This window comes from Mesoplodon mirus (assembly GCF_964341445.2).
Source record: "Mesoplodon mirus genome assembly, chromosome: 18".
Taxonomy (NCBI): Eukaryota; Metazoa; Chordata; class Mammalia; order Artiodactyla; family Ziphiidae; genus Mesoplodon; species Mesoplodon mirus.
Genome location: NC_138994.1, coordinates 22,863,460 through 22,889,184, shown reverse-complemented (window position 1 = coordinate 22,889,184; position 25,725 = coordinate 22,863,460). Strand labels below are relative to the sequence as shown.

Below are 25,725 nucleotides of genomic sequence, written 5' to 3'. Positions count from 1 at the left end.
GTAAACTTGAGTCCCAACTTTTAACTTTTAAATAAAATTCTTTAATAATTCGAAAGCCACCTCACAATGTTTTTCAAATATTACCTACCTTCTTCCAGCTTAGAAAAAGATTGTGAAAGGGACCGAACATCTTCCTTAGGAATTTTATAAGCCAAAATAGAAGAAAAACTGAAAGCAAAGATAAAATACAGGTAAATTCAAAATAACTACTATGCATTCTGAAGCTAAAGTTCAACATTTTGAAAGTTCAAAATAAAACTCCAATAACTTATTTTGATACTTATTTAGATAAAACTTACTTGAAATCTTAAAATATTTCCATGCACAATAAAATAACTCTCTCATTACTCCTGGAAAAGAACTTTGAAAACTTTAAATACTATTACATGTTGAAAGATCTAACATTAAAAATAAGTCAGCTTCATAAAACTCCATTCATCAAACTACATTAGTCCAATATTGGTTATACTACATTTTTCATTAATCCTTAATACAATAACCAATTTTTACGATTATTGCTGTACAAAGAAATGTAACTAAAATTTTTAAACCTTTACCTTTCCTGACGGCTTGCATTTGGGAAAATACGCTGAATTTCTCTTTGAAGACGGTCTACTTCTAGATTTTCTATCCAGTCCTTTAATTTGATTTCCAAAAAGTATCCTTTTCCAAATTTACTCTTTAGATGTTGGACGGTCCCAATACACCTGTAGTAATTTTTAAAAGGAAGTACAGATATAAGATAACCTGACAGTTTTGAAGATAATTTCTCACTTAAGAATGATTTAAATAAAATTCCTACATTGGAATACTTGTCAATTTATATAAAAGTTGCAAATATAAGAGATAATACAAGTCTTCATATACCCCTCCCCCAATTTGTTTCCCTAATACTGTCATCTTGTATTACCATGACACATTTGTCAAAATTAAGAAACCAACACTGGTATATTATTACTGAGTTTACTGCCTTTACTTGGACTTCACCGGTTTCTCCACTAATGTCCTCCTTCTGCCCCAGGGTCCACCCAGGATCCCACTGTGCTGTGGGGCCACGCCTCCTCAGTTTCCACTGCTCTGGGACACTTTCTTATTCTATCCTTCTTGGTCTTGGTCATGACTTGGACAGTTTTGAGAACTGTTTTTGTAGAATGTCCCTCAATTTGGGGTAGTCTGATGTTTTTCTCATGATTAGACTGGGGTGTGGGTTTTTGGAGCAAAGAACACAGAGCTGAAGTACTTTCTCATCACATCTCAGGGGGCATGTGATGACCACGTGGCCCTGCCTGGTTAGGGTGGTATTTGTCCCATTTCTCTGTTGTAAAGTTACTATCCACCCCTTCCCATACTTTAGAATACAGACTGGCTAAGTCCAGGCGACGCTTGGGAGATACTACACAATGTGGCATCTTTCTGTAAAGAGATGTGTCTCTACTCCCACATTTATTTACTTACTCCATCGCTTACCTATATGAGTATGAACTCGTATATTTATTTTATACGCTGGGTTACAATCCCACACAATGCCTACCAATTTTTTAAAATAGCAAATATCATGCCTGAAAATAACACTCTCAGTTGTTGAATAATTAAGCCAATTCCAAATGCAGAGTGGCTGGCCAATTTTGGGGAAAAAGTAACATATTTCCAAGTGATTCTACAGAAAGCTGATAAAACAAGGGAGCATTTTTTAACATTTAAGCTAATGTGTATTATTATAAGTTTCTGAAATGACGGCGTTCAAAATCCAGACGCGTGCCCCACCCTGCGCCCCTCCCCTCTCCGCGGCAAACAGCCACCTTAACTGCCCAGACACCAGGATAGCCACTCGGTCACAGACAGCCTCCACCTCCTCCATGCAATGAGTGGCCAGGATAGCTGCCCGCGTTTTGTTGTTAAACGCAGCTCTAATTGCTCTCCTACAAAATATAAATAAAGTGAAAAGAAGGAAAGGTGGCACCTGAACTTTCATGAAAATACCTGAGTTTTAAAAATCCAACTTTTTGGTTAATTTAAATTTATCAAATATCATTGCTATAATTAGTATATTCTGCCCAACTGTGATTCTTCTATCCCAACTCATTTTACCTTATTTTTGAAAGCTTGTCAAATGGAAAGAAAGTTCACAATTTCAAGCATTTCTATGGGTTAAAAGTATGCTAACCAACCGATTACAGAAACCGATGGCTTTTCATGTTATAACAAAAATAGCCACAGAATCATAGGGAAACCTTAACATGCGTCTGAACCAAACCTCACATTTTATAGACATGGAAATCTAGGCTCAAAGAGTTGGTCAAACAATGATGAGTGCCTGGAAAGAGAGTTCCAATGGACATTTAGGACAATACTGTTATGAGATGTTTACTTACATATGTTACTTTATACAGGAAAAAAACCTTTAAAAAACTATTCAGACAACAGTACTCTCATTTTTGTCCTGGCATATATAATATACTGTTAACAGCTGATGAAAAATATGATCAGGTTTAAAAAGTTTAAGGGGATCTCGAGAAATTTTTAATTATGATTTCTCCTTTTGTGCAGGATGTTTAACTGATACGTGTATGTAACTAACACAAAACCACCCATGATGCTGCTACAGCACAATGGGTCTCAAGTGTCCCTGACGTCATACTTACCACATGTGCTGTTTGGCTTTAGGGTCCATACCTGTGGATGGTTCGTCTAGCAGAATAACGGGAGGGTTCCCCAGCATACTCAGAGCAAAACACAGCTGGACGGAAAGAAAACGGAGCGTGGGGAGGCTATAAGAAACTCTATCAGGTGGACCTAGAGTCTGTCATACAGAGTGAAGTAAGTCAGAAAGAGAAAAACAAATATCGTATGCTAACACATATATATGGAATCTAAAAAAAAAAAAGGTTCTGAAGAACGTAGGGGCAGGACAGGAATAAGATGCAGACGTAGAGAATGGACTTGAGGACGGGGGAGGGGGAAGGGTAAGCTGGGACGAAGTGAGAGAGTGGCATGGACATATATCACTACCAAAAGTAAAACAGATAGCTAGTGGGAAGCAGCTGTACATAGCACAGGGAGATCAGCTCGGTGCTTTGTGACCACCTACAGGGGTGGGATAAGGAAGGTGGGAGGGAGACGCAAGAGGGAGGGGATATGGGGATATATGTATACGAATAGTTGATTCACTTTGTTATACAGCCGCAACTAACACAACAATGTAAAGTAATTATACTCCAAAACAGATGTTAAAAAAAAAATAGAATCTGAAAAAAGAAAAGAAAAAAGAAACTCTACCAGGCACCAGACTATACACACACTTGTCGTTTAACAAAAGTACCTTTCGCTTGATTCCTGCAGGTAGTTTCTTTACCGTTTTCTGGAGATGTTCTTTTAAATCAAGTGCATTTGTTATTCTGCAAAGTACACAATACAAAATGAGTGTACCATGATGCACATAAATACAAATATAAAGTGATCACTGACACTGTTTTTTTCCTAGAACAATTACTCTGTTGAAGCTCACTTTAAATAAATTAATATCTTGATTAAAAGGTTCACTTTAAAATAAGTTTCATGACATTTATAGGTACATTCATTCTGTATTTATAAATAAAAATGTTTCATTTTCATGGCTGTCATCATTTGGTAAAGAATATATGAAAAATTAATGATCTTCTTCTATGAAAATTATGATCCACGGAAAGGCCTGTTATGAAATTTTAAAGCCGTGGCATGTAAACCTTTCTCCAGGTAACAAAAGGGTTCTAAAGACAACTATCTTACCGAATTATGACCTCTTTCATGTCACTGGCACTCATTCCTTTCACAGCTCCATAAATTTCAAAATGTTCCTGCAATGTAATCTCTGGCCACAGTGGGTTTATCTGAGGACAGTAGCCCATACACTTTACGGAATCATCATCTCCAGCTGGGTCTGAAGAATAGTCTCCTAGAAATACCTGCAGAAATATAAACCAAGTGTAATGACTATTTTTGCTTAACTTACATCGTAAAGGAAGTGGCAAGTGGGTTAATTCAAACTCCTTCCAAACTCCTGACTTCCTAAAGTCAGGGTCACAGCAGGTCAGATTCTCACCCCTTTCTGATGAAGAAACGACACACATGGCTGCGTCAGAGATGAGTGACATGGCCAGAAAAGGTGGCCAGGGATGCCGGGTTGGGTGGGAAGGCAAGGTCCATTTTAACCAGGAGGATCAGGGGGCCCCACGGAAAGGTGATTTTTGAGCCAAGGGAACAAGTGAATTTGATCATCTGGTTTTCTCTGGGGTAAGGAATAGCCAACATAAGGAATACCTAAGGTAAAAGGAAAAGAGTAAAGTGTGCCTGGCATTTTCCAGCAAAGCAATGAACCAGCGTGGCTGGTATGAAGGAAGCAGGTTCCTGTAATCAAAGGCTAGCTGACGGCAAGGTCAAGATCAGCTCCTCTATTTCCTGAAGTTAATACAACGGGCTCCTATTAAGTCAGTGGACAAATCACCCATGCTTGTAATCAGCATAAAAGCAGAAATACTGTACATGTGTGTGTTCTGCATGTGTGCATGCAAATTTGACTATGTACATTATTCTCACAGATAACCAAAAAGATCATAATTTGATCAAGCTATCTTAAAAAATTAATACTAAAAACATGAAATTTGAGCATCAAAATCCCATTTGTCACTAAGAAATTTATTTTAATTAAACATATAAATCATATTCAATATATCCCACACCATTATACCATACCTGGCCTGAAGTTGGTTCTATATCACCAACCAGAATATTAATAATCGTACTTTTGCCTGCACCATTTGGACCCAATAGTCCCAAGATCTCTCCTAAAGGAATTAAAAGAAAAATTGTCATATGTAAATCAAACTAAAAAATGAAAATTACTCTTCCAGAAAAGTTATTCAAGAAAAAATACTTAAATACCAGCCTTTTTTCACACAGAAGGAGACATATTTATTTGCCACTTTCTTTAATTTTCTTGTAGGAAGAAAATCTTTCTTTTCTTCATATTCTTTATGCAAATTGTTGACCATAATGGCTGGCTTCTAATAAGGGAAATAGGATTTAAAAAAAGAGTTATAACTCAGATATCCATCATTCAATGACAGGCCGTACACAGCTCATGGCCATATCGTAAGAACTATATTTGCTAATAAGGGGTACTGCATAGATAACTATCCATTTATGACGGGAATAATGGCTTGTTCAGAAGAAAGTGGACAAACATATTTTTTCAAAGACAGACTTCTTGGAGATCAATTCATATAAGGGGACAATTTTCGAGGCTAACCCTGTGCAGAGGGGCTGCTCACTGCTCACCACACGTGGCTCAGCAAGAGAGACTGAGTTACCTCCTTGTGGCGCTGGCAGCTCAGCAATTCTTTGACCTTCACCCTTTCAGCTCTGACATCTTCATCTTCATCCTCATTGTTTGGTGGTTCTGGAAACTTCTTACTTTTGGACTTTGTTGTAAGGGTCCTGAAAGCATAAATAGATTTTCAAATAATTAAATGGTAAGAAATTGAAGCACTACATAGAGAAAAGACTGAAAAAAATATAGCAACATGAGATCTGTTGTCGGAGATCAGTTATCTCTTAAAGGTAGAAATTACAGAGCTATTTTTCACTCACTGACATCATTTGGATGATATTATCTAAATTCATTCATTTATTCAACAATTATTTATAACCAGTATGTGTCAAGCACTAGTTCACAGAAAGATAAAAAAGATTTTAAAAAAAACAACACAGACCCTGCTCTCAAAGAATTTACGTCTTGGGTGTACATGAGATGACCCAGGCAGCGTGGACAGAGAGGCTGAAGTCAGCATCCGTAGCAACACCATAAAGGTGGGCAGAGGAAAGAGTGCTTCCAAAGGAAATTCTGAAGTACTATTAAGAGAGGTAAAGAGGCAAATAGAAGTTGACATTATGGGAAAAAAAAAAAAGAAAGAAAGGAGAAAAGTTTAAGGAAAGAAGTTAGTCACATTTAAGGCTGTAGATCAATTAAAGAGGGTGAGCCTACTTTACCAGACAGAGAGGAGCCGTTAGTTACCTTACTGCAAACAGGAGCAGTCAAGAGGTGAGGGCAGGAGCCAGATGGCAGGAGTTAGGGAGTGAAAGGGACATGAGAAAGGAGGTGACAAACTGGAGGTGGAAGCTTTCTGGCTATAAAAGGAAAGAGTCTGTCTTTTCTCCATTGTATATTCTTGCCTCCTTTATCAAAGGTAAGGTGACCATATGTGCGTGGGTTTATCTCTGGGCTTTCTATCCTGTTCCATTGATCTATATTTCTGTTTCTGTGCCAGTACCATACTGTCTTGATTACTGTAGCTTTGTAGTATAGTCTGAAGTCCGGGAGACTGACTCCTCCAGCTCTGTTTTTCTTTCTCAAGATTGCTTTGGCTATTCGGGGTCTTTTGTGTGTCCATACAAATTGTGAAATTTTTTGTTCTAGCTCTGTGAAAGATGCCAGTGGTAGTTTGATAGGGATTGCATTGAATCTGTAGATTGCCTTGAGTAGTATAGTCATTTTCACAATGTTGATTCTTCCAATCCAAGAACATGGTATATCTCTCCATCTGTCTGTATCATCTTTAATTTCTTTCATCAGTGTCTTATAATTTTCTGCATACAGGTCTTTTGTCTCCTTAGGTAGGTTTATTCCTAGGTATTTTATTCTTTTTGTTGCAATGGTAAACGGGAGTGTTTTCTTAATTTCACTTTCAGATTTTTCATCATTAGTGTATAGGAATGCAAGAGATTTCTGTGCATTACTTTTGCATCCTGCTACTTTACCAAATTCATTGATTAGCTCTAGTAGTTTTCTGGTAGCGTCTTTAGGATTCTTTATATATAGTATCATGTCATCTGCAAAGAGTGACAGTTTAACTTCTTTTCCATTTTGGATTCCTTTTATTTCTTTTTCTTCTCTGATTGCTGTGGCTAAAACTTCCAAAACTATGTTGAATAATAGTGGTGAGAGTGGGCAACCTTGTCTTGCTCCTGATCTTAGTGGAAATGGTTTTAGTTTTTCACCATTGAGGACGATGTTGGTTGTGGGTTTGTCATATATGGCCTTTATTATCTTGAGGTAAGTTCCCTCTATGCCTACTTTCTGGAGGGCTTTTATCATAAATGGGTGTTGAATTTTGTCGAAAGCTTTCTCTGCATCTATTGAGATGATCATGTTTTTCTCCTTCAATTTGTTAATATGGTGTATCACATTGATTGATTTGCGTATATTGAAGAATCCTTGCATTCCTGGCATAAACCCCACTTGATCATGGTGTATGATCCTTTTAATGTGCTGTTGGATTCTGTTTGCTAGTATTTTGTTGAGGATTTTTGCATCTATGTTCATCAGTGATATTGGTCTGTAGTTTTCTTTTTTTGTGACATCTTTGTCTGGTTTTGGTATCAGGGTGATTGTGGCCTCGTAGAATGAGTTTGGGAGTGTTCTGCCCATACACAATGGAGAAAAGACAGCCTCTTCAATAAGTGGTGCTAGAAAAACTGGACAGCTACACGTAAAAGAATGAAATTAGAACACTCCCTAACATCACACACAAAAATAAGCTCAAAATGGATTAAAGACCTAAAGGTAAGGCCAGAAACTATCAAACTCTTAGAGGAAAACATAGGCAGAACACTCTATGACATAAATCACAGCAAGATCCTTTTTGATCCACCTCCTAGACAAAGGGAAATAAAAACAAAAATAAACAAATGGCACCTAATGAAACTTAAAAGCTTTGCACAGCAAAGGAAACCATAAACAAGACAAAAAGACAACCCTCAGAATGGGAGAAATTATTTGCAAATGAAGCAACTGAAAAAGGATTAATCTCCAAAATTTACAAGCAGCTCATGCAGCTCAATATCAAAAAAACAAACAACCCAATCCAAAAATGGGCAGAAGACCTAAACAGACATTTCTCCAAAGAAGATATACAGATTGCCAACAAACACATAAAAGAATGCTCAACATCATTAATCATCAGAGAAATGTGCAAATCAAAACTACAATGTGGTATCATCTCACACTGGTCAGAATGGCCATCATCAAAAAATCTACAAACAACAAATGCTGGAGAGGGTGTGGAGAAAAGGGAACCCTCATACACTGTTGGTGGGAATGTAAATTGATACAGCCACTATGGAGAACAGTATGGAGGTTCCTTAAAAAACTACAAATAGAACTACCATATGACCCAGCAATCCCACTACTGGGCATATACCCTGAGAAAACCATAATTCAAAGAGAGTCATGTACCACAATGTTCATTGCAGCTCTATTTACAATAGCCAGGACATGGAAGCAACCTAAGTGTCCATCGACAGATGAATGGATAAAGAAGATGTGGCACGTATATACAATGGAATATTACTCAGCCATAAAAAGAAATGAAATTGAGTTATTTGTAGAGAGGTGGATGGATCTAGAGTCTGTCATATAGAGTGAAGTAAGTCAGAAAAGAAAAACAAATACCGTATGCTAACACATGTATATGGAATCTTAAAAAAAAAAAGGGCATGAAGAACCTAGGGCAAGACTGGAATAAAGACGCAGATGTAGAGAATGGACTTGAGGACACGGGGAGGGGGAGGGTAAGCTGGGACAAAGTGAGAGAGTGTCACGGACATATATACACTACCAAATGTAAAATAGATAGCTAGTGGGAAGCAGTCACATAGCACAGGAAGATCAGCTCAGTGCTTTGTGACCAGTTAGAAGGGTGGAATAGGGAGGAAGGGTGGGAGGGAGATGCAAGAGGGAAGAGATATGGGGATATATGTATATGTATAACTGATTCACTCTGTTATACAGCAGAAACTAACACACCATTGTAAAGCAATTATACTCCAATAAAAATGCTAAAAAAAATTAAAAATATACGTATGATCAAAAAAAAAAAAGGAAAGAGAGGGGATAAGAGCTAGAGAGGGACTCAGGTTTCAATGCGATTGATGAGTACTTTGTTTTATATGGGAGGAAGGCGACTCCCTCCCAAAGGGAAATATACCCTAATAAGATCCAAAAGGGAAAGACACAGAAAGTGAGAGCTGACTGAGCAACATCCTTAAGCAGACAGAACACAGGAAGACTTGGATAACAAGGGGGACACCTTCCTCTGGGGCTGGGAAAAAGCAAAAGTGACGAAAGATGTGGACAAGTGTGTACACATTTTATAATTTATAATCAGGTGCTTCTGTTTCCTGAGACATATGGCAAGATCATCCACTGAGAAGTAAGAAGTGAGGTGAGCTGAGGTGACTCTGAGAATCTGAGGGATACAAAGAAGGCCTGCAAGAACTGCGGAAAAGAAAAAGATAGGAGGGGACTTCCCTGGTGGCACAGTGGTTAAGAATCCGCCTGCCAATGCAGGCGACATGGGTTCGAGCCTTGGTCCGGGAAGATCCCACATGCTGCGGAGCAACTAAGCCTGTGTGCCACAATTACTGAGCCTGCACTCTAGAGCCCATGTGCCACAACTACTGCAGCCCGTGTGCCTAGAGCCTATGCTCTACAACAAAGAGAAGCCACCGCAATGAGAAGCCTGCGCACCACAACAAAGAGTAGCCCCTGCTCGCCACAACTAGGGAAAACCCGCGCACAGCAACGAAGACCCAACTCAGCCAAAAAATAAATAAGTAAATAAAAAAAAAAGAAAGAAAAAGATAGGAAGGTGCTGAGTAGGTAAAGGCGTAGGGTTGCCAAACAGCGTTAAAACAGAGCTGAGTTTCTATGGGATGAGTATGTAGCATCATCAATGGCTCTGATGCAAACAGAGGGTGAAGTGGAACAGAGACAAAAGTCACTGGCTTGGAGAAAATCAGAAACTGAGGGGCTACGGTGTTGGAAGGGTTACCTGTGTGTTTGCTGAAATCTCCCCCAAAACGAGAGCAGGAATAAAGGCAAAGACGCAGAAGGAGAGCCAGACACTGTGCCTCAATGGATGAGGGGCGGGTCCAGTGGCTAGTGAATAACCACTACACATTTTCCAATACTTTCCAGTTTTCTCCAGAATGTGACTATTCAGCAAATAAACAAATACGTGAGAAATATAAAAAAGAAATTCAGAACCAATTTAGTACCAATGGCCATATTAACTCTTCTTCAAATTTAAAACATCCTTTGAAAAAAAATGCACAGACTTGGAGAAAATATTTTAAAATATATCTGATAAGAGATTTGGAACCAGAATATATTAAAAAAACTCAAAATTCAATAATATAAAGACAACCCAATTTTTTAAATGGGCAAAGGATTCATATTGACATGTCTCCGAAGTAGATACAAAAATGAACAATAAGCACATGAAAAGACATTCATGATTCACATCATGAATCATCAGGGAAGTGCAAATAAAAGCCACAATGAGACACTAATGTGCACCCATGAGAATAGCTAAAATCAAAAAGACAATAACACGTATGGGCAACAACGTGAAGAAAACAGAACCCTCATCCATTCCTAGGAGTAAAATGGTGCAGTCACTGTGGAAAACAGTCTGGCAGTTCTTGAAAAGGTTAAACATAAAGCTACCACAATGACCCATCAATTCCACTCCTAGGTATCCTCCCCAGAGAAATGAAAATATATGTCCACACAAATACTCGCACCTAAATGTGCATCGTAGCATGACTCACAATAGCCAAAAAGTGGCAACAGCTCAAATGCCAATCAACCGATGAATAGATCAAATGTGGTATATACATACAATGTAATATTACTCAGCAAAAACAAACAGACAAAAAGGTAATGAGGTACTGCTACATGCTACAACGTGGTTGAACTTCCAGAACATTATGCCGAAGTAAAAGAAGCCAGACAAGAAAAGACCCCATCTTGCATAATTCCATTTAAATGAATGTGTAAAATACGCAGATCTATGGAGACAGAAGGTAGATTGGTGGTTACACAGGGCTGGGGGCCAGCTGAGTGGGGAAAGGACGTGACCAGCGGACACAAGGTTTCTTTTTGGGGGTGATGGAAATGACCTACAATCAGATTATGGTGATGGCTGCACAACTCTGTCAATATACTAAAAAAAATAAAATTAAAATTAAAAAAAATTAAACCTGAAATTTAAAAAACTGACCTGAAAAAGGGATCCTTTCTTAATGATCTGCCTCCATATTTTTTCTCGTAGTACTGTAAGAGGAAAATCCACAGCACACACTGCAGGTAAGGCTAAAAGAAAAACAGGTTACAGCTCGTGACTGAATCATTTTCGTTTTTTTTTTCCCCGTGTACCAACAGAACCAAAACCACATACATCAGGTTCCTTACCATCACTGAAACACTTCATCACAATTTTTTTTTGCATGTCATACAATGAGTTAAGAATAAATGTCAATGGATGGACATATATACACTACCAAATGTAAAATAGATAGCTAGTGAGAAGCAGCCGCATAGCACAGGGAGGTCAGCTCGGTGCTTTGTGACCACCTAGAGGGGTGGGATAGGGAGGGAGGGAGGGAGGGAGATGCAAGAGGGAGGAGATATGGGGATGTATGTGTACATATAGCTGATTCATTCTGTTATACAGCAGAAACTAACTTGACATTGTAAATCAATTATACTCCAATAAAGATGTTAAAAAAAAAGAATAAATGTTAATACAAACCAAGGTTGATTTTTAGTAAAATGATCCTTCACATACTTTTCTACCTCTGTAAAGTTCATCTGTTGTCAGCTTCATAAATTATAATTTTTGAAAAGCTTTGTTTTTGCTTCTATGGAAGCCAGAATTATCATTAAATAGAATTAATGACGTGAAAAAAACAAGTACATTAAAGTGGATGTATTCAGTAAGTGAAATGCACATTAGCTAGCATTAACTAACACACTTGACTTCTTATGCACCTTCATTTTTATGCAACGGAATAAAAACTAAAAAGAGAGTTAAAACCATATGACCAAACCACTCATAAGGTAACATGCTAACACAGTTATTTCTTACCGATATAGCAGCCACCAAAAGACTATCCCATGGGTTGTAGGTGTCTTCTTTTCTTTGAATATTCTTCCAAGAAATCTAAGACAAAAAGTTTTGAAAATTTATGTGGCTGTGATACTGTGATATAATGAAATGTGGTCTTTGACCACAGTTCCTGGCACAGAACTTCTAAAACCCTTGGAATTTCCTGAGTGACAGAGGGGATAGGAGTGTGTCTCATCGTATAAAACAAGCCCCTCTCAACCTCAGCTGAGTCTATGCTAATGAGGGGACTCTCAGAGGAGGATGGAGGCTGACTGACAGAGGACCAGCCAGACTAGAGAGCTGGAACTTCTGGTTCCAGGTGCCACCACCAGGGAGGGGAGAAGAGCGTGGAGACTGATTAGCTCATCCTGCCCAAGTCATGGGACCTCCACAAAGCCTCTAACACGGGGCTCAGAGAGCATCCTCAGGCTGAGAGGATGACTCACTCCGAACTGCACAGGGACAGGAGCTCTGCCCTTGGGACCCTTCTGGACCCTGCCAGCTAGTTCTAGAGCAAAGTACTGACCCCCGACAAGGGGTCCAAGTCAGACAGAATGTGGGTGGCCTGGGGACCCACGACCCGTGACTGGAATCTGAAGCGGGGGGCTGCCTGAGGGACTGACCCCTGAACCCGTGGGGCCTGCGCTAACTCTGGTCAGTGTCAGAACTGCTGAATGTCAGGGAAAACCCACACGTTTGGTGTTGGAAGCGCTGTGCGCAGAGGAACCAATTTTCTTTTAGCTGCGACGTGTAGAAACGCTCGATTAAAATGAAAAAAATATGTTTAACAGCAAACACGTCTTCTTTATAAATTAGCTACCTGTTAATATTTATAGCCATGTTTTGTAGTTAGGTTAAAATCTTCCTCACCCCAAAATATGCCTATCAGAGTAGGTATAAATTAAATTATAAACTTAAGTAAAAAAAAAAGGAGGGGAGATAGGTAAGGAGGTGTGTCAGTAGAATTAATCAGCAATCGTCCTAAATTAATAATTCATCACTTAATTTTTTTCTAACCACAGAAATTGTTTTCAATTAACCAGGCTTAATAAAATTAATTTGTTCCTCTATTTTTTTCTCCAAAAAAAATCGCTCAAACTTTATTTTTCCTCATCCCTGTATAGTACAATACACTTGAAAAACTCCCCCAAAACACTCCCCACAAACTCCCCAGTCCAACACATATGGTCTGCAGTCAGATCATACTTCTAATTTATGTACATCGTTTTGGGCATGAAAGACCATGTAATGAACACAGTCCTTCTCCTTTGAGAATCTGGAGTTTAGAAACATGCTTGAAAAGATTCCACAGTAATTTTACATTTACTGCTACATTAATAATATTTAAATCAAGTACTAGCAGCCAACATGATTTTTTTTTTTACTACTTCAGTACAAGAGCTAAGATCCCAAAGATTAGGCAGTAATTATTTACCCTTTTAAAAAAATATTAGAACACCTAACAGACCTACCTTTATGAAACAAATCAGGCAACCTAGAAGTGGATAGATTGGAATGGCTATGCACAAGGCATAATGAAGGATAGCTGTAACTGTATATCCCATAAAGTAAGTTATTTCAGTGACTGCAATGCAAGCCATTGCTGTCTAAAGAAAAAAATGAGAAAACAAATGAAAAGATGTTTAGCAATTTCAGACAAACTTACTGGGTGCCTCAGCATTAACTATGTCTTTAATCTTCTAATAAAACCTGGAACCACAGCAGATACTTAGCCAGAAAGTGTCAGAGCGCGGATACCAGTTTTTTGTAGCTGGCATCCTTGTCATGCTAGTTGTTAAATGCAACAAAATATCATCCCATCATGGAGTGGATGGGGCTGAAGACGAATACACTAACAGACGCTGCTAGCTAGCTAAGTTCTGAACTTAGAAAAGACACAGTAACCCTTTCAGTATAATCATGAAAAGAGTTCATGACTTTCAAATAACCTGCTAGGAAAAGCTGAGACAAAATAATATAAAATGTGACTTACCACAGAATAGATAAATGACCAAAATTCTTTGGTATTTACAATGTTTTTAAAAGTGAAAGAAGTAATATAGGTAAACAGAATAACTGATGGAACATAACCAATAAGGCAAAAAACCTGGAAGACAGAAATGTGTATTTTTATTTAAAAATATGAGTAGCTAACCGTACATATGATGTAAAATACCAGTCACATTAAATCACTAGGGAATAATTACTCTTCAAGTTTTATTGCTCAACAAATATCTCCAAAAAAAAACGGAAACTGTAGCTCCTTGAGGAGTTGCTCCTAAATCAATAAAACTCATGTTTTTAACTGCTAACACAATCTTGAATAAGCCATTTAAACTAAATACTATTTATAGCTCTTTTTTTGTGTCAAGTAAAATACTGTCTCTTACCATTTTATTATGAAAAGCAAGCATAGCTTGTTACGGCTTTATCAATCTCCATCAACTATTAGCTTCCATTTTACTGTACAGCACTTAATGCACTTTGTAAATTTTTAAGAAAAACATTTATTAAGTTGTAAGGTGGAAATTAATCTGTAAGGTTAGGATGGCCTCTGGCAAAGCTCCTAAGTTGACTTTCAGCAACCCCAACCTACCAAGCTCTGTTTTTGCTTTTTTCTAATATAATTCATAGGAAAGGATCTAGTGTCAGTCATTGACATATGAATATGAATATGAATACAAATCACACTCTTCCTTAGTATTTTAAGCCATACTTTAAATTATGGAATAAAAGAGCTTCTGCTTTGTGAAATTATTTTCAGGCACAGAGACAAAGAAGAATTTAAAGGAAGGACTGTTTAAGTATTCCTGATTACATACAAGTAGGCAGTCTACATGAAAGACCACCTCAGTTTCAAGGAATTATTTCATAATGGTAAAGTTATTGTTTTTAAAAATCACTTAGGGCAATATAAACTGCATTGATTACAGGTATCGTATACAAAAATTAAATAGATGTCGGTTCTGTTTTCTGGAACGTCACAATTACTCAATCAGACAATTATCACATTTATAAAGATCTAGCTTTTTAAAATAACATTTTATTTATAGATAGCATGAATACAACTGATGTTAACTTACCACAGAAAGGAACTTGACAGCATAAAAATGTAATCCATAATGAAATGAAAATAAACTGCCTAACATCAAAGTAAGAACCACAGAGAATAAGGGAACGTCAACAAGAGCCTGTCCAATCCAGTATGCAGAAGGCAGAAGACCCGAAAGTTTAAGTTGAGTGTAAGCTTTGGTCTAAAGAACAAAAAAAGCAAAAATTGATGGTAATTTTAAACATCTTGCAAACGAAAACCTCTAGCAAATGACTGTAGAACTTTTAATTTTACATCAACAAAAAAGGTCACATTCTGTCAATAGGTAAGAAAAGCCCTCCTACAGCTAAATATAAATTCCATTTAGCCTGTAGTCTGGCTCATTATCTCTGAGGTGTAAACATTTCAACAAACTTTTTCAGCATCAGGCTACGGCAGTGCTGCTAAGAAACACAAAACTAAACTAAAGTAAAAGGTGTCATGGGGGTTATAGCTGTGCAAATAGTAAGCAGCCAAAACACAACTGCTTTTGAAATTCTGTGGAGATAGAGAGAAAAACGGGTTTACGAAAAAGGATTCTCGGGCCTCCCTGGTGGCGCAGTGGTTGAGAGTCCGCCTGCCGATGCAGGGGACACGGGTTCGTGCCCCGGTCTGGGAGGGTCCCATATGCCGCGGAGCGGCTGGGCCCGTGAGCCATGGCCGCTGGGCCTGCGCATCCGGAGCCTGTGCTCCGCAACGGGAGAGGCCACAGCGGTGAGAGGCCCGCGTACCGAAAAAAAAAAAAAAAAAAAAAAAAAAAAAAGAAAAAGGATTCTCACTTTTAAATACTGACCTTTCATGAAAGCACTAATAACTGGCCAAGTACCCGCTGAGTTACACAGGGCTTTCAGCTTAAGTACTGATGATGCATTTGAAAGCCATTTACACACTCCTGTGTGTAAAAACATGTTAGCTGTTTCTTATTACCACAAGGGAATAGCATTTGCAAGTGTACAAACAGCAAACTTAAATGATCATTGTTTTCCTAACCCTCTCGTTATTTAATTTGAAATTTTAAGAATCTTTCATAAATCCAAATATCTAACAATCTTATTCAGTTGATTTTTGTCATCTATGAAACATCTGTTCATAATAATTAAATGTGTTATAAGAAAGAGCTAGCCATAGAGGAGGTAAGAGAAGAGTGGGCTATAAATATTAGTTAAGACAAAGAAGAGAAATGATTTAAAAAATGGACAACTTTCATGTTCAATGAATTAGAAGAAGGAAAATATAAATTTTAATGTAAGTATAAAAACATAGACCACGTCAAATGCAATGATTTTGGATAATCCATGCTTTTGTCATTCACACACTGCTGGTAGGAATGCAAAATGGTTCATCCACCCTGAAAAACAGCTCCACAATTTCTTATAAAACTAAACATGCAATCACCATACGACACAACAAGTATACTCTCGGGCATTTATCCCAGAGAAATGAAAACTTACATTCACAGAAAAACCTGGAGCAAATGTCCATAACATCTTAATTTATAATAGTTAAAACTGGAAACAATCCAGATCCACACCATGCAATACAACCCAGCAATAAAACTTTTAAAGCACATGACGAGTACTCAAATAATAAGTGAGAGTTATTACTATTACCGTAATAAATGTATTTATACTCCATTTACTTCTTCTTGAAATAATAATTGCACAGAAGTCTTGCACTCACACAAGGCAGGTTAACTTTTTGTCTAAGATTTCTTATTAGTCAACTGCACCTGTAATTTTTTAACTGAGTCGTTACCTTATGATTCTCTGCATTCTCCATGGCAAAGTAAGGTGGCATCGCGGTAACAATAACCCCAAGTAAAGCTGCTTGAAAATACAGCTCAATTTTAAAAACTATGTCTGTAATTTCCTGAAAGACAACCACAGAATAAGAAATAGAACTGGGAATCACTTTATATCATGTTACTACTTTCTAAAAGACTATCAAAACCTCCAAAGAAACATGTTAGGATACCTACCCTAGACAACAGTCGACATGAAGCAACAGGTGGCAGAGTTAACACAGCGGGCTATAGTACCAATTTGACACATTAAATAGCTATAGGATCCTGAGCAAATTACTGTCCTTCCATTTTCTTACGGAAGTACACAGAATAATACAGCATATTAATTAAGGTTCACCATTTAGTTAAAAATAATACTGTACGTGAGCGCAGTTAACCTGTCTACCAGTGGTTCTACGCAACGAACGTCACTCTCTGAGAATGACCTTGATGCCTTCACCGCTGCTTGGACTGGACTATGAGCCAGCTGGGATCTAGGAACCCTCCTTTTCTCCACTGGGAAAAGTCATACCTAAGCTCAGCTTCCTATGGAACCAGGAGCTTCTTATTCCCAGAAGGGGGGACTGTAACTCCGATAGGCCTGCGGATCCAGGTGCGGACAGCAAATGTTTCCAGACAACCTAGTAAACAGCTGGTGCCCCAAATGCAAACTACCCAGAACCACTCTCAGTGCCACGGGGTAATGTGGAAAGAGGCTGCATTCTGTCGGCCCCGGCCTCCCGAGTTTCTAGCAATAAAGCCAGTTCCTTAATTCATGCCATATGACGTTGTAGAATTTGTCCCAAATTCTGGTACCTTACAGTGGAAGACCCAGACAGAACCAACAAATGTGTAAGCTGAGTAGCACAAGAAGTGGAGATTAATGAGATGACAGTTGGACTCAATTACACAGAATCTCATCATCGAAGGGGAAAAATGTGGAACGTGAACAAGATTATATCTGGGAATAGGGAACTTTAAAAAGTCTCACTCTTTCCCTCTGGTTTTAAACAACGGTATGGCTGTATGTCAGTGTTTGATGGAAAATGTTAAGAAGCAAGATCTTCTGTAATAGTTACAGACACACACAAATGTCGTAACATCATAAAGACGTGCACGGGAATTAAACATTTTGAACTGTGGAGGAAAGAAGACAAGACTGGGGAGGGACGCACTGCAGGTTTCACCTGTGTCTTTAACGATTTAATAAATAAGAAAAACCAAGATACTAACATTTGAAATATGTGGGTACTAGACACACAGTTGTTTATTTTCTGTAGGATTGAAATATTTCACAACAACAGCAACAAAAATCACAAGGGATGATCTACAACTTCGATGATGATTTCTATATCACCTATGCACTGCTGACTCACAATTATTTATTTCCTGCCCAGAAATCTCTCCAGATTCATACCTTCAAATGCCACCAGGATAACCAATCCCTCCACAGGCTCAAAGCTGAAATCAGGGGCTTCCCTGGTGGCGCAGTGGTTGAGAGTTCGCCTGCCAATGCACGACACACGGGTTTGAGCCCTGGTCTGGGAAGATCCCACATGCCACGGAGCAGCTGGCCCCGTGAGCCACAATTGCTGAGCCTGCGTGTCTGGAGCCTGTGCTCCGCAACGAGAGAGGCCGCGATAGTGAGAGGCCCAGGCACCACGATGAGGAGTGGCCCCCACTTGCCACAACTAGAGAAAGCCCTCGCATAGAAACGAAGACCCAACACAGCCATAAATAAATAAATAAAAATAATTAAAAAAAAAGCTGAAATCAGTATCTCCATTCTACCAAAACGAAGCCAAAATCTCTCTTCTGCCTATATTTTCAAAATTGGTGACTGATACTACTACTATGTACCGCTTTACCCCCAAAATGTAAGAAATACGATGCCTCACAAAAGCAAGAGTGATAGAGTATGTCACTTTTTTTTTTTTTTTTTTTTTTTTGCGGTACACGGGCCTCTCACTGTTGCAGCCTCTCCCTTTACGGAGTACAGGCTCCGGACGCGCAGGCTCAGCAGCCATGGCTCACGGGCCTAGCCGCTCCGTGGCATGTGGGACCTTCCCGGACCGGGGCACGAACCCGTGTCCCCTGCATCGGTAGGTGGACTCTCAACCACTGCGCCACCAGGGAAGCCCATATGTCACGTTTTTTAACATAGAGTTGCAAAACTCTATGAACATAATAAAAACCACTAAATTGTTCATTCATATGGGTGAATCAGACGGTGTTTGAAGTACATCTCAGTAAAGCTTTTGAAAAACAGTATGGCAACAGAAAGCAGAAAATGCTATTACCGAAAGATATTTGTCCATTTATTTTTCAACATATGAAAAACAATACCAGTATTCAGAGAAAAATGTTGACTATTTTCCTGGAGACTTAAGTGGCTTTTCATTTCTATAATCCAACTGTCTGTCCTAGAGGAAAAATGACTGGGTGACTTCTCAAGGTTCAATACCCAGCATCTAGATTTCAGATGAACAATATTAATTTTTAATTATCTAAATTTTTCTTCTCTAATATAAAAGCTACTCATGCTTTACAAAAATATCAGTACCAAGACAGAACCTCCTTGACCATGAAGCGAACTCATACTAGAGACTCCTAAACCCAGGATGTGAACCATCCCCAGCTCAAGTTTTAAGACTAGGAGATGTCACAAGATGAATTTCTACAGATTTCATCTGTTATTATCACTTGGCTTTTAATAGTTATTTTATGCACACACGCACACACGAGTAAATATTTTTAAGTTTGCTTACTTGAACGAATGGGGTATTCCAGATCTGGATGCTTTCAGTTACATTTGAATGATAAAGATAGTAGTTGCTAATGATATTCATCAATACAGGTAAAGAATAAACCATAGTACTGTTGAAAACAGCAGTAAAAACATAGTCCTACAATTCAAAAAAATAGAGTTATTATACAGTATACATAAATATAAATGAATATATGATTGCTATGTACCAAGCTTTTCTCACCAGCTAAGTTAACTCTCACTAACTGTACTGAAAACTGGTTCAACAAATCATAGAAATAATACTCAATGATAGATAAAAATAACCTGGTTTGGAATCTAGATATTTTGATATTTTAAACAAAAAAATAACATAAAAATAATTAAATTCTTCAGAGCTTTATTTATTGGTCCTCCATCAGGGCATAAAATATATCCTAAGTAAACACAGCCAGCTATTTCCAAAAGTAAATTTTAATTTCCAACTAATAAGGTCAAATCAGCAAACAATTGATTTTAGAGGAAATATCTTAATCCCACACACTACTCTTACCTTTTCTGACTGCATCACATTTAAAGCTGCGCTGTGCGGAGCGGCAGACACGTAGTCACTGTCATTAAACATCGTCACCATTATGTTCTGGTTGGTGAAAAAGCTAAGAAGATCACTGATATCTGAGTCTGGTATTAGAAGATAAGCAAATAACAAAGATTCAGTTTAAATGAGATACAGACACAGGCTTTTAGTAACATTTAGAGCTCTCTTTTTGAAGAAGTATTTTCTCTCCATTAGCTAAGACATGATTAAGAACATTGGCTCTGGGACCAGTCAGCATGAATTCAAATCCAGGTCCAGACACGCAGACCTCAGAACAGAGCCTGACACACAGCAACTGTGCCCATTTCAGCTGCTGCTGCTGCTACTGATATTACTCGCATTCAGAGTTTACCTATAACATGTGAGATCTGGTTAAACAGTAAGAGTAAAAATCTATCTGGCAATTTTATGTAACAAGGTAACCTGCCACGCACAGAGAGGTGGGAGCCAGGGTGTGGAGTTAGGTGGCATCACTCCTGGAGGACTGCTGCATGATTTGAACAGACAAACTGTACAAATGTCAACTGTGTTACTACTTTAAAATAGTAAAACCCATAACCAGGTCTCCATCTATATTCTCTAAATAGCCTGGAGCTAAGGGGGAGATTCTGAATCCTGTCCGAGGTCTAAATCTATACCAACATGCCTGTTGAGTGGAAACAGTTCTCTGTCCATAATCACAAAAGCCAGGATTCAAGGACGGACAAGTGTGGCTTTGAGAGAAATCAAAACCAAACAAAGGAAAACACTAGCAGTAAGTGAGTAGCATGGCCGGTGGCTCAGACTCAGCAACAAACCTGAGTGTCAAGAGAGAGAGGTGCTTTTAGTGATAAGACATCTACTCTTAACCTAGTGCCTTAACTGATCTCTCATTTCCAGATGCCAGAGAGGCTGTGTCCTCTCGAGAAGAGGGCTCTATTATAACTGAAGGAACTGTATCACCTGTGATAACAGAAAGCTTTGCCAGGAGGATAAGATACCACCCAATACATACACACAGAGACCAGTGAACCCTAAAGGAAATGTGGCTTTAGGACCAACAACAAGGTCTAGGAAAATGTGAGATAGATAGAAAGACAGACAGACGGATGTAAGCAACTCTAGAAATACTTAAAATTAACAGAGGGGACAAAACTTTGAAAATACTATAATTTCTGCAGATCAGTGAGAGTGAACGCCAAGCAGAAATACTTGAGATAATGTACAATTCCCCAAACACACAAAAAAAGTCACAATATCAGAGTGTAAGGCTCCATGTAGTACTATCTTTCAGCAATGTGAAATGTATATTAAAACCAAAATAAGAATTCTAATGGGAGCAATAAATTGAGAAACATAACATTTTCTATTCAAGAGTATTTTCTATCACTAAATACCTTCTTCCTCCAAAAGAATAAAGGTTACATCACAAACAGAGAGCTAGAATTGAAGAGTGATGATTGTAACGGCCATCTGTAACTGTCCCTAACTGTGACTATTATTTTAACACCGGGCAAAGCTTTTCAGTTAATAGTGAATCAAAAAGGAAAGATACTAGAATACAGGCGAAGTGTTGGGAAATGTTAAACTCCAAAGAATTTGTGCGTGTAGAAAGGGTATACGAAATGCAACTTTCCAACATATTTCAGCAAGATAAGCAAATGAAGCTGCTTCTGTTTTACTGTAAACTACAGAGTTAGCTCACTTTCCTCTTCAAGAACCTTGGGACTATAAACTATCCACACAGATGGGAGATGGTGTAGAAACATCTAATTCACGTCAAATTCTGAATTAGGTTTTAATATTTTGAAAATCGAAGTCCTATATCAGGTTTTTAAAAATTTATTCTGAGGTTTGCGCAAAGCCGTATGTTTTAAAATTTTTCATATTTAATTATGTAATAAAAAGAATCAATAGCAAATCCAAAAATATCCATTACAAATTTAATGTACTTGATCATAGAGATTTCTAAGACAATTGTCCTTAGTTCTAGTTTTTCAGATAGTCCTTAAAAATTGTTTAAACACTTCTATTTAGATATATAACTGCATAAATATTACATGCCGTAACTCTTTCTAAAGAGGGTTTTTCAACTTCTGAAGTTTATTCTGTGCATCATAAACTCTGAGATGAAACATGCTGCTCTGAGAATAATGTCGCTACTCTTAAAAAAGGAAATTTTATGATTATATACAGTATAAATCAGAATGTTTTAAAAACTGTCATCTACACTTAAACCAAAATTTCATTTCTGTAATATATTACTCAGCATCAGTGAGGAGTTTTACTTAATTTAGGTTCATGCACACAGACCACGCCTTTACCATATATATATTTCTAAAATCCAAATCTCTGACCTATATCTACCCCTCACCCCAGGCCCCACCAACACACATTCACAAACCTGCACATACTCTCACCGGTAGAATTTTGAAGAAGCAGACTTGTTCTGTATTTATCAGGTTTATCTCCAGGTTTTAGGAAGTATAAGTCTGGAACAAGTTTGATAGGAACAACAGCATTTTTAAAAGAGTGATGCACCAAAAACATAAAAATCTGAACTGCGAAAAAAATTAAAAGCAGAAGCAACCTGAAAGGAAAAAAAATACACAGTTCAAGGTACATTAATATGTAAATCTACAAAACAGTCTTCCTTCACATGACAGTTAAAAGGTACTCATTTAAAAAGAAAAAAAAGAAAGAAAAGAAAAGGAAAAAAAAAAACTTGAAAAATTCACACTTGGGAGTAGAAATTCTACTCTCCAAAATGGTCTCATGACAATATTGGAAAGAAAGCCAATATTCAATGATAAAATTAAAAGTTATAAAAGTATATTTTAGATCAGAGCCACGCTGAAATTTTTATAGGGCATGTAAACCTGTAGTTATAACTTAAAAAAAAAAAACCACATTATGTCACATTTATATCTCTATTCTCCTGAAGGAACCATTCCCTGCCCTACCTCTATCCTATGTACTCTCCAAATATTTTAGAAAATATATGATACAAAAATATTTTAGATACAGTGAAGAAAATAAAAATTCAGTGAAAACTTCGGATGACTGGTATCTTTGAAATGTCATCCTAACCACATCAATTTCCATTTCTCCTCTACAGTGAGTTATAAGGGCCATCATGGGCAGCCGGCCCAGCACATAATTCTACTAACCACTCAAAATACCCTTCCACCTGAGAGACAGGTAACTTTTCATCTCAGCCTGCAAAATATCTCTACAGTGTGTGTGACAGGTGTCACAACAGTGGGTAGAGAGAGCTTAGGTTATCACACATCGGCATTTTATAATTTTCAGAAACCCTATAATTTTAAGTCATTCTTAAATTGTAAGTAGACCTGTATCAGCACTGCCAGAAGCATACTGCGTTTAACTCTAGTTCCATAATAAGTTAATGGGTGTTTTAGGTTAAAAACAAAATTCATGATTAAAAAATATTTGGAAACTCCAAGTTAAACAAAGTTGAAATAATTTCTTTACCATAGAACGGCTCATGTGTTTTTATATGCTAATGGACAACTCTTCAAGAGAGGAAGTGTAAGTTACAATATCTTCTACCTGCACGGTCAATGCAGATTTGACCATGGAACACTTCTTGTAGTAGGCTGAATGTCTGTCACTCTCCTCCCAAATTTATACGCAGAAGCCCTAACCCCCAAAGCGATGGCATCTGAAGATGAGTCCTCCGGGAGGTCATCAGGGTCAGACAGGGTCAGGAGGGCATGGCCTCACGACGGGATTGGTGCCCTTAGAAGAAGAGGCCCCAGAGAGCTTGCTCTCGGGCTCTTTCCCTGTGTGCACACACAGTGAGTGAGCTGCAAGCCAGGAAAAGTCCTCAACAGAACCCGACCACGTGGACCCTGACCTCATTCCCAGTCTCGGGAACTGTGGGAAAATAAACTTCTGCTGTTCAAGCCACCCACACTTCGTTATTTTGTTATGGCAGCCGGAGCCGAGATTCTTTCATTGTTTTTTAGGGAGTATTTTATGAGAGTAGTGTTCAATTAAATAAACGGACACATGCTGATTTAAACAAAGGTTTTTCTCTCACTAATGCTGACACAGGAATAAATCATGATGATTTATGATGATAAATGATTTATAATGACAATGATATGTGATTGACATTTCTTTGATATTAAATAAGTCTGGGCAAAAAGCAAATGAATTCAGCATATTTCAAACATATAACAACACTCTTATTCTTGATTATTAAGTTCTATTTCTACCGCCATTCTGGATCCAACAAGACAGCGTGGTGTATAAAAGTACTTAACGTTACTTCTAAATAATTCAACATCTAGCAGCCCATGGGAACCTAACTCACAGAGACAAGGCTAAGTGGAAAAGACATCATTTTGATCCCAGTTCTACCAGCTATAAGCCCTTTTTTATATTTCCGTTTCTTCACCTGATAAGGATAAAACTTATTCTTCCTGCTGTTTACCAAAAAAAGGTCATAAATACTAGTAATAGAGGCAAAACAATTGTGAAAAATGTAAATGCAAAATAAAATTTAAATACAATGACAGTAACTCAAAAATTACACAATTAGAGAAAATTATTTGTCACTCCCTCATTTTATAGATGAGACCAAAAAAATGCTAGTTTTAAAAAAGGGTTAAGGCTCTAATGATATCCAATGAAATTACTAGAGGTATCATTTTGTTCTCTGACATTGTGAAATTACCATTTTAATCTTTCAAAACTACACAGATTATTTACATATGTCTCCATTTTAAAGACTAAGATGGTAAATCTAGTTTGTATCCGTAAAACAACAACTCATCAGATGGAAGAGCGATTATACTTACACTGATCTCACTGATTTGCTTTCACGTTTCAAGGTAAGGAAGTGAAACTTTGCAATTTTAAACACCTGCTGTTTCCAAACACTCATGGTGCTCACCAGAGAAGCCTTGGTTTCAGAAAGAATAAGCAAGCTCTGTTCCATTTCATCGAAGGGTTTTGAATGCGATTCTTCCTCTGGTGGCTGCTGAGCAAATACACTATAATCTATTTGCCAAAACAAAACGACAGACACTTATGTTATATTCCTTAAAAAGATGAAAATCTTTCTGAAGCATGTAAATTTCAAAGCCGCACACACCTGGCAGTGATACAGGACAAAGGGGACAGTCATATACTTTGGCAATATTGTCAAAACTGAACATGTGCACAGCTTATGACCCAGGACATTCTCTCTCAGGTATAAATCCAACAGAATTATGTACAGAGGCTCACTGAAACACATGTACAAGAATATCCTTAGCTAGTACCCTATGCAATAGCCACATGCTGGAAAGAACCCAAATGTCTATCAACAGGTGAAAGAATAAGTCATGAAATGTTCCTGTAATAGAAGAGTGTAAAACAATGAACGTGAACAAACTATTGTATAACCATAGTAGCTTGATCTTACAAACATTACATTAAGTAAAAGAAACCAGAATAAATATAAGCAAAAGAGACATGCTATATGACTGATTCCATTAGACCAAAACCTGACAAAACTACTGGATGGGG

General features: G+C 37.8%; 1 protein-coding gene across 4 annotated transcripts in view; it reads right to left on the bottom strand.

The window, feature by feature from the left end:
• ABCA5 (ATP binding cassette subfamily A member 5) overlaps positions 1–25,725 on the bottom strand; it is a 70,280-nt gene that overhangs the window by 2,207 nt on the left and 42,348 nt on the right. For all 4 annotated transcript variants that reach the window (XM_082604966.1, XM_082604965.1, XM_082604967.1 and 1 more), the window contains 19 exons: positions 25,014–25,215; positions 22,605–22,774; positions 20,161–20,288; positions 19,630–19,767; positions 16,834–16,947; positions 15,071–15,241; positions 13,981–14,094; positions 13,460–13,594; positions 11,967–12,041; positions 11,100–11,191; positions 5,346–5,472; positions 4,922–5,039; positions 4,729–4,820; positions 3,766–3,941; positions 3,320–3,395; positions 2,643–2,737; positions 1,800–1,919; positions 558–707; positions 89–168 (listed from right to left, as the gene is read on the bottom strand). In XM_082604966.1, coding sequence (XP_082461092.1) covers positions 89–168; positions 558–707; positions 1,800–1,919; positions 2,643–2,737; positions 3,320–3,395; positions 3,766–3,941; positions 4,729–4,820; positions 4,922–5,039; positions 5,346–5,472; positions 11,100–11,191; positions 11,967–12,041; positions 13,460–13,594; positions 13,981–14,094; positions 15,071–15,241; positions 16,834–16,947; positions 19,630–19,767; positions 20,161–20,288; positions 22,605–22,774; positions 25,014–25,215 — 2,373 coding nt within the window. The remainder of the gene's footprint in view (positions 1–88; positions 169–557; positions 708–1,799; positions 1,920–2,642; positions 2,738–3,319; positions 3,396–3,765; positions 3,942–4,728; positions 4,821–4,921; positions 5,040–5,345; positions 5,473–11,099; positions 11,192–11,966; positions 12,042–13,459; positions 13,595–13,980; positions 14,095–15,070; positions 15,242–16,833; positions 16,948–19,629; positions 19,768–20,160; positions 20,289–22,604; positions 22,775–25,013; positions 25,216–25,725) is intronic.